General features: G+C 39.9%; 1 protein-coding gene across 1 annotated transcript in view; it reads left to right on the top strand.

The window, feature by feature from the left end:
- Positions 1 to 1,959: 1,959 nt before the first annotated feature.
- The window catches only part of pth2ra (parathyroid hormone 2 receptor a), a 108,573-nt gene continuing 96,095 nt past the window's right edge, over positions 1,960 to 14,437 (top strand). The window contains exon 1 of the mRNA XM_017702971.2: positions 1,960 to 2,357. Within this exon, the coding sequence (XP_017558460.1) occupies positions 2,292 to 2,357 (66 nt within the window). The 5' untranslated portion in view covers positions 1,960 to 2,291. The remainder of the gene's footprint in view (positions 2,358 to 14,437) is intronic.

Below are 14,437 nucleotides of genomic sequence, written 5' to 3'. Positions count from 1 at the left end.
ACACTGGGCCTAATCTTAATCCTAACCTTAACCTCAACCAAAACCTAACCTTAACCGTCACACTGGGCCTAATCTTAATCCTAACCTTAACCTCAACCAAAACCTAACCTTAACCGTCACACTGGGCCTAATCTTAATCCTAACCTTAACCTCAACCAAAACCTAACCTTAACCGTCACACTGGGCCTAATCTTAATCCTAACCTTAACCTCAACTCAAAGCCTAATGCTAATATTCATACTGGTGCTAATACTAAAATGAACCTTAACCAAAACCTAATCCTTACATTCACATGGGCCCAATACTAACCTTAACCTCAACTCAAAACCTAATCCCAACCATCACTCTGGCCCTAATCTTAACACTCACACAGGCTCTAATCCTAATCTTTACCTGAACCCAAAACCAGTCCCAACACTCACCCTGGCCCTGATCTAACCCTTACCTAAACCCAAAACCTAACCGTAATCTTAACGCTTACACTGGGCTTAATCCTAACCTTAACCTCAACTCAAAGACTAATCCTAACATTCACACTGGCCCTAATCCTAACTCTAACCTCAACCCAAAATCTAATCCTAACACTCACCCTAGCCTTAATCCTAACCTTAACCTCAACCCAAAACCTAATCCTAACGCTCTCACTGGTCCTAACCCTAACTTTAACCAAACCCTAATCCAGTGAAGCTCCAGGTGCAGAGTTATGTCAGTGTGTCTATAACAGGTCATTGAGGATGTTAATGGAGTGTTCCTCACAGATTAAACATGTACAGATATGGACCTGGACTCTCCCAGCACAGTGAACTGGACTCTCCCAGCACAGTGAACTGGACTCTCTCAGCACAGTGAACTGGACCCTCCCAGCACAGTGGACTGGACTCTCCCAACACAGTGAACTGGACCCTCTCAGCACAGTGAACTGGACCCTCCCAGCACAGTGAACTGGACTCTCTCAGCACAGTGAACTGGACCCTCCCAGCACAGTGGACTGGACTCTCCCAACACAGTGAACTGGACCCTCTCAGCACAGTGGACTGGACTCTCCCAACAAGTGAACTGGACCCTCCCAGCACAGTGAACTGGACTCTCTCAGCACAGTGAACTGGACCCTCCCAGCACAGTGAACTGGACCCTCCCAGCACAGTGGACTGGACTCTCCCAACACAGTGAACTGGACCCTCCCAGCACAGTGGACTGGACCCTCCCAGCACAGTGAACTGGACCCTCCCAGCAATGTGAACTGGACCCTCCCAGCACAGTGAACTGGACTCTCCCAGTAATGTGAACTGAGCCCTCCCAGCACAGTGGACTGGACCCTCCCAGCACAGTGAACTGGACCCTCCCAGCACAGTGAACTAGACTCTCCCAGCAATGTGAACTGAGCCCTCCCGGCGCAGTGGACTGGACTCTGCCAACACAGCGAACTGGACCCTCTCAGCACAGTGAACTGGGCTCTCCCAGCACAGTGAACTGGACTCTCCCAGCACAGTGAACTGGAGAACAGCTGGATTCAGATTAGAAACACATTTTATTTACTCAGTTAATTAAAAGTCTGTTGATAATCTGCTGACCGTGTTCACTGCTGCCGAAGTTACTGAGCGTCTGTTGAGAGTTAATTTCACTGAAAAAGACCAAAATAAAGTGTCATCCAGAGTTCAATAAGACGAATAGGTCAGCGCGGAGCGCGGAGCGCGGGGCGAAGATGCGCTTGGTCAGCTGGGAAACTCGCGCTCCCTCCGCTGTGATTCATCTGTCTCCGCTCTTCTCTGAGCGAGGGGTCGTTAATTACGCGCCCCATCGCCGCGAGCCTCACGTTATTAAACTACACATTATTACACTGACCATCCAGACGGCCAGTGGACCGCAGCTGGAGAGGCTTTCAGCACCACGGACAGCTCATTAGCCGGACAATAGCGGCCAAGCTGTTCTACTAATCCGCACGTTGTTTCTCGGTCTGGATTGGATGTGGCTCTATCCAGTCGGAGGTCTGGGCTGAAGCGGGGGGGTGGCTCTCGAGCGACTGGACACGCCTCTCACTACTATAGCGGGAATCTGAAGGCTGGACGCACAGTCTCGGAACTTCTCCTCCGCCTTGGAGACAGATGACCCAAGCGCTCCACCATGCTGCTCTTTGAGTCCGCTCGCGTCGTTTGGACCGGACAGGCTTCGCTGCAGCTCGCCTGGCGCGCTCAGATGGGAATGATGCCCTCGTTGATACGCACGAGCCGTGTTTGGTGGGGATTGGTGGGATTTCATTGCTAACAGCTGGGCAGCAACTCCTCGCTGGAAACATGGGGAACACACTTTGGTGGAAGTTTGTGAGAATTCTTCTGCTGTGGAGGCTGACCGAGGCGCAGGTGAGTGGACTGACCGCTCATACTGTCTGCAACTGGCTGTACTGCGCACGGGCACGCTGAAAAAGGACATTTGGTCAGTAGAGTGGTCAATAGAGACCACTAGATCCCATCATGTCGAATCAGACATTTAAAGAGCCAAAACACATGAGGGACCCACAGAAGAGCTTGGCTTCTATGGGTTTGTTCAGTAGTATAGCTTTATGGCTTGTTGTTATTTGGCATATTCCACATAGAGAGCTCCCTTTATGTCCCATTACCCTTTTAAAAGCCATGAAGTGACTGTTTCTGTTTTAAATGTAGTAAAAAATGCTTATAATGTCTGTTAAAATGACCAATTTGGGCTCTGGCACTGAGACTGAACTGCTCCATGAAATATATGCACTAAAATATTCCACTATTCCAGCATTGTATTGGAATAAAAGTCATTTTAACCAATATGCAACCCTGTTACCTCAACCTGCCCCCCTGCCACCACCCCCATTAAAAATGGAGCAGTCTGTTTATTATGATATGTACAGGAATCTGCGTCATCTTGTCTCTGCAGATGACAGTTACTTCATAATTCATAGTAGTTGCTGAATAATTCATAGCAGATACTTATAATGACTAGCTTTTTTATTTATACTGGTCACCTTATAATCCTTATAAATATTAAGCTATTAACCTTAGAATTCAACTTATTAGTTACTGAATAATGCATGGAGGTTATTATAATTATTATAGTGAGTGCAGAATGTAGAGTGGTCACCTTATAAGGCATAGTGGCCAGTTTTTAATTTGTAGTAGTGGCTGAATGAGTCATAGTGGCCAGTTTTTAATTTGTAGTAGTGGCTGAATGAGTCATAGTGGCCAGTTTTTAATTTGTAGTAGTTGCTGAATGAGTCATAGTGGCCAGTTTTTAATTTATAGTATTTACTGAATGAGTCATAGTGGCCAGTTTTTAATTTGTAGTAGTTGCTGAATGAGTCATAGTGGTCAGTTTTTAATTTATTGTAGTAGCTGAATGAGTCATAGTGGCCAGTTTTTAATTTATTGTAGTAGCTGAATGAGTCATAGTGGCCAGTTTTTAATTTATTGTAGTAGCTGAATGAGTCATAGTGGTCAGTTTTTAATTTGTAGTAGTGGCTGAATGAGTCATAGTGGCCAGTTTTTAATTTATACTAGTGGCTGAATGAGTCATAGTGGCCAGTTTTTAATTTATAGTAGTGGCTGAATGAGGCATAGTGGCCAGTTTTTAATTTGTAGTAGTGGCTGAATGAGTCATAGTGGCCAGTTTTTAATTTGTAGTAGTGGCTGAATGAGTCATAGTGGCCAGTTTTTAATTTGTAGTAGTTGCTGAATGAGTCATAGTGGCCAGTTTTTAATTTATAGTATTTACTGAATGAGTCATAGTGGCCAGTTTTTAATTTGTAGTAGTTGCTGAATGAGTCATAGTGGTCAGTTTTTAATTTATTGTAGTAGCTGAATGAGTCATAGTGGCCAGTTTTTAATTTATTGTAGTAGCTGAATGAGTCATAGTGGCCAGTTTTTAATTTATTGTAGTAGCTGAATGAGTCATAGTGGTCAGTTTTTAATTTGTAGTAGTGGCTGAATGAGTCATAGTGGCCAGTTTTTAATTTATAGTAGTGGCTGAATGAGTCATAGTGGCCAGTTTTTAATTTATAGTAGTGGCTGAATGAGTCATAGTGGCCAGTTTTTAATTTGTAGTAGTTGCTGAATGAGTCATAGTGGTCAGTTTTTAATTTGTAGTAGTTGCTGAATGAGTCATAGTGGTCAGTTTTTAATTTATAGTATTTACTGAATGAGTCATAGTGGCCAGTTTTTAATTTGTAGTAGTTGCTGAATGAGACATAGTGGTCAGTTTTTAATTTGTAGTAGTTGCTGAATGAGTCATAGTGGTCAGTTTTTAATTTGTAGTAGTTGCTGAATGAGTCATAGTGGTCAGTTTTTAATTTATAGTATTTACTGAATGAGTCATAGTGGCCAGTTTTTAATTTATTGTAGTAGCTGAATGAGTCATAGTGGCCAGTTTTTAATTTATTGTAGTAGCTGAATGAGTCATAGTGGCCAGTTTTTAATTTGTAGTAGTGGCTGAATGAGTCATAGTGGCCAGTTTTTAATTTATAGTAGTGGCTGAATGAGTCATAGTGGCCAGTTTTTAATTTATAGTAGTGGCTGAATGAGTCATAGTGGTCAGTTTTTAATTTATAGTAGTTGCTGAATGAGTCATAGTGATCAGTTTTTAATTTGTAGTAGTTGCTGAATGAGTCATAGTGGCCAGTTTTTCATTTATAGTATTTACTGAATGAGTCATAGTGGCCAGTTTTTAATTTTTAGTAGTTGCTGAATGAGTCATAGTGGTAAGTTTTTAATTTGTAGTAGTTGCTGAATGAGTCATAGTGGTCAGTTTTTCATTTATAGTATTTACTGAATGAGTCATAGTGGCCAGTTTTTAATTTGTAGTAGTTGCTGAATGAGTCATAGTGGTCAGTTTTTCATTTATAGTATTTACTGAATGAGTCATAGTGGTCAGTTTTTAATTTGTAGTAGTTACTGAATGAGTCATAGTGGTCAGTTTTTCATTTATAGTATTTACTGAATGAGTCATAGTGGCCAGTTTTTAATTTTTAGTAAATCCTGGATAATCCACAGTGGTCGGCTTTTGATTCATTGGATTTGCTGAATGATTCAAAGTGGACACCTTATAATTCATAGTAGTTCCTGAATAAATTATAGTGGTTAGCTTTTAAGTCATTGTAGTTGCTGGATAATTCATAGTGGTTAGCCTTTTAAGTCACTGTAGGTCCTGGATAATTTATAGTGGTTAGCCTTTAAGTCACTGTAGTTGCTGGATAATTCATAGTGGTTAGCCTGTAAGTCACAGTAGTTGCTGGATAATTCATAGTGGTTGGCCTTTAAGTCACTGTAGTTCCTGGATAATTCATAGTGGTTGGCATTTAAGTCTCTACAGTTGGTGGATAATTCATAGTGGTTAGCATTTAAGTCACTGTAGGTCCTGGATAATTTATAGTGGTTAGCCTTTAGTCACTGTAGATGCTGGATAATTCATAGTGGTTAGCCTTTAAGTCATTGTACTTCCTGGATAATCCATAGTGGCTAGCTTTTAAGTCACTGTAGTTCCTGGATAATCCATAGTGGTTAGCTTTTAAGTCACTGTAGTTCCTGGATAATCCATAGTGGGTAGCTTTTAAGTGACTGTAGTTTCTGGATAATTCATAGTGGTTAGCTTTTAAGTCATTTTAGTTGCTGGATAATTCATAGTTGTTAGCCTTTAAGTCCCTGTAGTTGCTGAATAATTCATAGTGCTTAGCCTTTAAGTTACTGTTATTCCTGGATAATTCATAGTGGTTAGCCTTTAAGTTACTGTTATTCCTGGATAATTCATAGTGGTTAGCCTTTAAGTCCCTGTAGTTGCTGAATAATTCATAGTGGTTAGCCTTTAAGTCACTGTAGCTCCTGGATAATCCATAGTGCTTAGCCTTTAAGTCACTGTAGTTGCTGGATAAATCATAATGGTTAGTCTGTAAGTCACTGTAGTTCCTGGATAATTTATAGTGGTTAGCCTTTAAGTCACTGTAGTTGCTGGATAATTTATAGTGGTTAGCTTTTAGGTCACTGTAGTTGCTGGATAATTCATAATGGTTAGCTTTGAACTCACCGTCGTTCCTGGATAATTCATATTGGTTATCTTTGAACTCACCGTCATTCCTGGATAATTCATATTGGTTAGCTTTTAAGTCATTGTAGTTCCTGTATAATTCTTACTGCTTCATGCATCATTTCTAGTAGTTAGTGTATAAAACAGTCTTAAGATTAATGGCCAAAAATCAAGCCCAGTTTTTAAGATATCAAATACAATTTACACATTACATATTATATACAAATAATGAGCAAATAATTCACAGTGCTAAATAAGACACCTGCACTTTAAAGGGTGCAGCATTATGTATTTTATGTATCTAGTTATCTGGTTATTGACAATTCAAATAGTCTGTCTTATTGTTTATTGCCCTTTTAATGAAGTCTAAAGGGCAAAATCAGTTCAGGTGGATATGGGAGTCAAACGCCAATGACTTAATGAAGAATAATGTCAATGTTCTTTTTTCATCAATATGTTGTGTAACAGTAAATGGTTGACTGAATTCCAAAGTGAAAGTATAAATGTAAGAACACACCTCCTATTGACCGCTAAGTTGATTTCTTCCGTCATCATGTTTTGCTCCCTGTTGTTGTGAATTGTATGTGATAGAAGTTTTATTTATTAATAAATTAATGTTCCAGAGACTCCCAGCTTCACCACCCACCAGCTGCATGACTGCTACTCTGAGTGTGGGCTGCTATAACTCACTCTGTGTTATCTCACTCTGCATCTTTACATAAGTACTGGTCATTCTGCTCCTCCTTATTCAGCTTCATTAATTCTTAAAAATAAAGGTGCCCAAAAGGGTTATTTGGAGTGAAGAACCGTTTTAGTAGAAAGAGCCACTTTTTGGTCTTCAAAAAACATTTCAGTGCAAGATTCTTTGAACAGCCTTACGAATCAATGAGATGCGCATTTTTGAAATGCCCTCTTAAAAACAGGTTTCAAAAGCTTATTTGGAGTCAACTTTAAAAGAGCCTTCCAGGTCTGTACCAATTCAAGTTTGGCCATAGGAACTTAGGAACCATTATATGTCACCATGCAACATAAAGGTTCCATGCATAGATCTTTAATAGTCCAAAATCTTTAATTTTGCTAAAGGTTGCTACAACACTCCCACCTTTACATTATGTGGAGGTTCTTTCAACTTTGCAAAATGCCTTCACACTTTCACATGTTTACAAAAAAGGATTCATTGAGGAACCACCAAATGGAAGATTCTTTCCAGAACCAATGGAGGTTCTATTTGGTACCATTATTTTTGAGAGTGTATGTGGGGAGGTGATTTCAGCCTGAGAGGCTTTTGGGCTGTAACTGTGATCAAAATGAGCTGGGAAAAAGTCTTGATGTGTAGAGTCAGAGAGAAATCCAACTATTCTATATGGAAAAACCCTCATAGACCCTCCTATTTCCAGTCATTAAGTACATATTATTTATTTTTCAGGAGATATCTGAGAATATTTGAGGAGATTAGATATAAGATATTTCATAAGTAAGGAAAGTCCAAGGAAAATAAGCAATAAAAAAACTGTATGACCCTAACACCTCCTAACAACCACCTGGAAAACCTGTTAGAACACCATAACTGTCCCATCAGATAGTAATTGTGGCTTTTTTTCAGATCTGAAGCAGCTTGATTTTCTCCTCTCTCTCAAAGATGAAAGCTTTAAGTGCTGTTTATCTGATGGTGGTAGTTTGTGTCTACCAGGTTTTCCAGGTGGTTGCTAGTAGTTTTTGGAAACTCCCGTTTTTACACTTATTTTGCTTTGACTTTCTACTTGCTTATGCAGGTAGATTATTTTTTACATATTTATGAAATAAATGAAGGGTGGTCTCTGACTTATGCACAGTACTGTTTATGCTGGAGCAATTTGAACTAAGATAGCCACACAAACAATGCTGGCTCTAGTCACTTTCCAAATCTACAAGTTTGTTATATTAGACCTACTAAAAGGACCGTAATTAACCAGTTCTCATTTTGTGCTGAGTAGTTTATGTCTTGAACACAAGAAGAGAAATATTAAGCTCTGCCTGGTGTGAACCAGTTAATACTGTATTCTGTTTTTAACATAGAAACCATAAATGATGTGACTTTGAAGTGTATTGTAGCCTCTTTCCATTTCTGTGAGAGGCTTCAATTGACATTTAGGACCATTTTGTGGAAATATTTAATTTTGTCTGGCATTTGAATGTATTTTTTCAGTTGTACTCAAGGTTAAATGTGGTACTTTGTCATTTAAACGCGTGACTCATGTATTGTTACTTCTATGAATCTGACATGATAAGAAATGAAAAATATAAAATGGCAATGAATCGAGACCTAATGAAAAATATAGTACTGCGCAAAAGTCAGAGACTACCTTTCATTTATTTACTGTCCAGAAAAAAAGTCATCAAGTACAAGTTATTCATTTTTCAAGAGATATTTCTGAGAAGATTAGGTATAAGATAGTCGACTTGCATGGAAGGAGAATGGCATAGGTAAAACAGGAGTTTCCAAAACTGGAGAAGACTTGAAGAAAATGCATCTCCTAACAACCACCTGGAAGATCTGGTTGACACCAAAACTACCACCACCAGATAAACAGCACTTAAAGCTTTGATCTTTGAGAGAGAGGAGAAAATCAAACTGCTTCAGATCTGAAAACATCCACAGCTGTTTCTGTCCATCCTTCCACTGTGAGAAGACCACTCAGCGCTGTGGGTCTGAAAGGACGTATAGCTGATCAAGAAGAACCTCACTAAGAAAAGGAGACGGACACATCAAACAAAGAAGCTGCACAATGGACTGACCACCCCAGAGTCCAGACCTCAACGTCACTGAATGTGTTTGGGATTAAGACTGAACTTTGGAGGCGTGGCTGCAGATTTCTTTGGAGTCTCCTGGAAAGAATGGAAGCTGTAATATAGGTAAAGAGTGGACACACTAAATTAGTTTTTGCCAGTTTTGACTTTAAATTAAATATATGAAAGGTGGTCTCTGACCAGTCCAAACTCAGCATATGAAGGACGTATACTATTAAACGGAACAGATCAGTGCAGTTTCTTTGCAGTTTGGCGTTTCTGCAGCTGAACAGTCAGCAGGTTGTTTTCTCCTTTCCGTGTTAAATGATGTGGGCAATTCTGTGATTTGAGTCCATTTGTGTTCAAACAGAAATCAGTGCACCTCCACCTTTCCCCATGAATATGAATCATATCCCAGAACAAACAACTACACACTGCCACCTTGTCAGTTTTGCATACTGTTACATCAGCTCTGTTGAATAAAAAGTGCTTTTTTGGGTCCTGCAGGCTTTCACAGAGGAACCGATTCTGACTGCTGGGGCGACATTCTTTAAAAATAGAAGTACCAAAAGGGTTCTTGGTAATATTACAACAGGTGCTAATATACAGCAACTGGCCCTGCAGCTTAGGCCAGAAGGGAACTCATTTCAACTCATTTTAGACCATTTTTGTTCGTTCCTTCATCATGAACATTTAACATCATGCAAAGGGTAACCAGAGTTTCCAAATTATGCAAAAAAGTAAAAAATGACAAAACTGGACATACAATGATTTTGCACCATTGTGATGATTTCTATTGCTTTGCATAGTAGAAACATTTTTTGTTATTCCCAATATGTTAAACAGTAATTGTGTATTGAAACGTGCAGAGGTGTGTTCTCTGTAGATAACGCATTTGTTTAATTTTCACTTAGAAAATCAACAAAAAGTCTTTTGACTTGGGTACCCAAACTTTTGCACACAACTGCAACTGGAGTTTTTTCTCACCGTGACGTAGTGGTGGGCCTTATTTTGCAGTCCTGGTTTATTCAACTAATTAAAACAATGCTTTTCCCTCTCACTTATATCATCATTATCATCATTATTATTATTATTATTATTATTATTATTATTATTATTATTATTATTATTATTATTATTATTATTAGTAGTAGTAGTAGTAGTAGTAGTAGTAGTAGTAGTAATGGTAGCAGTAGTAATAGTGGTAGTATTAGTAGTAGTAGTATTGGTAATAGTAGTAATGGTAGCAGTAGTAGTCATAGTAGTAGTGGTGGTAGTGGTAGTATTAGTAGTAGTGGTAGTAGTAATAGTAGTAGTAGTAGTGGTAATAGTGGTAATAGTCATAGTAATAGTAGTAATAGTCGTAGTAGTAGTAGTACTCATAATAATAATAATAATGAAAATGATAATCATAATAAGAAAAGGGGTTTACTGTCACCTCACAGTAAGAAGGGCCTGGGTTCGATTCCCTGGCTGGGCAACCATTGTCCATCTGTGTACATGTTCTCGACATGTCTGTGGGGTTTCCTCTTAAAGTCCAAAGACCGGCAGTCAGGCTTCCTGGACATGCTAAATTGCCCCAGGTGTGAATTTGTGAGTGTATATGTCTTTGTGTCTATCCTGCAATAGATTGGTGACCTGTCCAGTGCGTTTCCTGCCTTCTGCCTGATGACCATGTCCAAGGCGATGATAATAATATTAATAATGTTTTTGGTCACTTATAGACCAATCCTGAAATATGCACACCTGCTTCATAACAAGGGTTGTTTTACCTAATTAAAGCCTTGTCTTTATCAGTGTATGGAAAGAGAAATGCCAATGAATTATTCAGCTGCATAATGGAAAATTGACATTAGACATTGAAATGACCTCACCTCCTGATTCATATTTGTTCAACAAAGCAAAATTTTGACATTTCCAAATGCTCTATTCACTGTGCATTCGGCTCTATTGATTAGTCTCTACACCAACGACTGTGTCTCAAAGGAACCAGCTGTGAAAATCCTGACGTCACCACCGTGGTGGGCCTAATAAGTAACAGTCATTAGTCTGCCGACAGAATGGAAGTCAAGCAGCTGAGCTTGTGGTGTAGCAGCAAGCATTCAACCATACAAAAGACTGTAGAGATGGTGGTGGACTCTAGGTGCACCTCTTCTTAAACAACATCAATGGCTCTGTGGTTTCCACTGATGAGTAACTCGCATTCCTGGGTAGCTTCATACCCAGGGACCTGAAGTGGGAGAGGAACATGGTCTCCATAGCTAAGAGAGAACAGCAGATGATGTTTTTTCTGAGACAGCTGAAGAAATTCAACCTGCCGCAGAGTCCAGTTCTATACAGTGAGTCCATCCTCACAGCATCCATAACCACCTGGTTCAGCTCCTCCATCTCACAAGAAAGAGCATAATCAGGACAGTGGAGAGGATCATCAGATAGTCTCCCAACACTTCAGGACATCTAGAACAGCAGGCTCATGAAGTGTGCTGACAAGATCACAGCTGACCCCTGTCAGTCTGGACCTCAACCAGTTTCCTCTGGTAGAAGAATCACAAGTACAACCAGACATGCTAACAGCTTCCCCCCAGAGCTGTATTGCTCATCAACCACAGGCGGCACTTTGCAATTTCACTTAAATAGAAACTAACTAACCTTCCTTACAATATACCTCTATATAGGTGGTTTTAGTTTAAACAGACATTATGTTTCTAAAAGATGTTTTATTTGAAGCTTCTTACAGATGAATTAGCATATAATTTAAATGGTAGCGGTTTCACAGTACTTTCTTCAGTAGTAAGCTGTAGTATAAAGCTGTCGCCACTGTTTTCCATTGACTATTGCTCATAGTCACAGTCAATCATGTATCTAGAATTCCCACAAGGCCTAAAGAGACATTTTTTCTTGCCCATTGGAAATCAAAACAAGACTGATTGATTTCTCTGTCTGTTACCTTTGCCGATGATGACCTTACATTTTGTAATATTTTCTTTGACAGGCAAATTTAGCTTTTTAACAATCTGAGATCTGAAGAACATCTGGTTAACAAACGAGGTTGCATAGGCCGCTCCAGTTGCCCTGTAGCCGTGCCTTTGGTGTGACCAAAGCAGTACAGATATTGACACCAAGGTAGCATGAAATTAAAAACAAAAATAAATTAGTCACCAAATATATCTTTTTGCCAAAAGTATTCACTCGTCTGTCTTCACACACAAATGAACTTGAGTGAAATCCCATTCTTCCATCATTCCAACATCCATCATTTAATATGATGTTGGCCCACCCTTTGCAGCTATAACAGCTTCAACTCTTCTGGGCTGGCTTTCCACAAGGTTTAGTGTTTTTATGGGAATTATTGATCATTCTTCCAGAAGCGCAATTGTGAGGTCAGACACTGATGTTGGATGAGAAGGCCTGTTTTGCAGGACTCTGAGCAGGCCAGTCAAGTTCTTCCACACCTGAATAGCTGAATTCAATGATTTGGATGGGTGAGTGAATACAATTGGCAACATAGTGTGTGAATAGTGTGAGTGTGAATAGTCAATTATGTTCCTCACTAATGTACTTCAGTAGAAGTAAAAGTATTTGAGAATATTCTTACAATAGAGAATGCAATACAAATCAATGAAAATCATGAAAAATCAACTTGTAACTCTAAATGAGACTGACTGCACTCTTCAATTAAAATTGGAGAAAGTTTAGACTTAAATGAATTGTATGGTTTCCTCCGGGTTCTCCGGTCTCCTCCCACAGTCCAAAGATATGCAGTCAGGCCAATTGGACATGCTAAATTACCCCTAGGTGTGAGTGACTGTCTGTGTCTGTCTGTCTGCCCTGCGATGGACTGGCGACCTGTCCAGGGTGTATCCTGCTCCTGAAGACTGCTGGGATAGGCTCCAGCACCCCCCTGCGACCCTGACGGAGAAGTGGCTTAGAAAATGGATGGATGGATGAATTGTATGCATTGTATGAATTCTGACAAATTTGCAATCTTGACATTTGACTTTGGCTTAAAAGAGCAATCCACTCAAACGTACAGCTTGGACAGCCAGAGCCTGAAAGTTTATAATATTGTTATGTATATTTAACCTGTTACTATATCTTACTCTACTGCTATATAACATTCCATGCATGCAATCTAGAACAATATAACACTGCTGTTGGAACAAAACCTTGAAGCTCGATTTTTGTTGTTTTTCAGTTTTTGCCATAATTCAAAAATGACCATAGATCTTTACATTGTTTGTAGATGTCATGACAAATGGGCCAAACATTTTGGCCTAAAATGGCTTGGAAAGACGTCTGGTTCCAGTTGCTTACTTTGAAAGTAAAGGAGTTTTTTTTTCTTCTCCTGTAAATTTACTAATTTGGAGATACAAGGTTTTGTTCCGACAGCAGCAATAACTTGTTGCAAACTACTCAAAGGGATAGAATTCATAATTTGTACATATAATATTCAAAAGAATTCAGCATTCATGAGAAGTGCTACCAACAATGGCACCTACTCTTTAGAGCACTTTGAGAGCACAATGTAGAATTGCTTTGGAATGGCTATGCTGCACTTGTGTTGGAGAGGGAATACATTTAACATGTTCCAGCGGACACATCACTTATCAGAAAGTACAGTATATGTACATGATTACTGACGACCACCTGCAATCACCTTTAAGTGGTTAATTACTGCTGACTGTGAGACAAGGCCAATAAGTGCTTCTGACTATTTCCATTTGTTGCAATGTTGGTAAGTATCACTGCTTTCGGAACAAAACCTTGTATGTCCAAATTAGTAACTTTACAGGAGAAGAAAAAAAATTATAATATAATTATAATATATATATAATTAATTATTCATCCATCCATTTTTTTTCTAAGCCGCTTCTCCGTCAGGGTCGCGGGGGGGTGCTGGAGTCTATCCCAGCGGTCATCGGGCGGAAGGCAGGATACACCTTGGACAGGTCGGCAGTCCATCGCAGGGCAGACAGACAGACAGAGACAGTCACTCACACACACCCAGGGGCAATTCAGCATGTCCAATTGGCCTGACTGCATGTCTTTGGACTGTGGGAGGAAACCGGAAAACCCGGAGGAAACCCACACAGACACGGGGAGAACATGCAAACTCCACACAGAGAGGACCCCGGTCGCCCAGCCGGGGAATTGAACTCAAGCCCTCCTCGCTGTGAGGCGACAGCGCTACCCACCACACCACCGTGCCGCCTGCTAATTAATTATAATAATTATAATATTATTATAATAATTCTAGGCAATTTCTTTTGGTACTTTCATCATGAAATGTACAATGTGAGGGACAGTAGGCACTTTCAGATTGTCAAAAACTGAAAAATGACCAAAATATAGACAGTGTAGTCCATCTGTTTCTTTGCACCTTTACCCCATTCATCAGTGGTCAGGACCTCCACAGTACCACCACAGTGCAGGTATAATTTGGGTGGTGAGTTATTCTCAGCGATGTGCTAGTGTGTGTTGCGCTGGTATGAGTGGATCAGACACAGTAGTGCTGCTGAAGTTTATGTGGAGTGTATGTGTATTCTGAGTGGATAAATGCATTGGAAGTCTATATCGCTGTCCAAAGAAAACATGCATCTCCAAATTGGTAACTTTACAGCAAAAAGCTGCTTAT

This window comes from Pygocentrus nattereri, chromosome 6 (assembly GCF_015220715.1).
Source record: "Pygocentrus nattereri isolate fPygNat1 chromosome 6, fPygNat1.pri, whole genome shotgun sequence".
NCBI classification, from domain to species: Eukaryota; Metazoa; Chordata; class Actinopteri; order Characiformes; family Serrasalmidae; genus Pygocentrus; species Pygocentrus nattereri.
The sequence above is the reverse complement of the archived record's forward strand: the minus strand, read 5'-3'. Positions and strand labels throughout refer to the sequence as shown.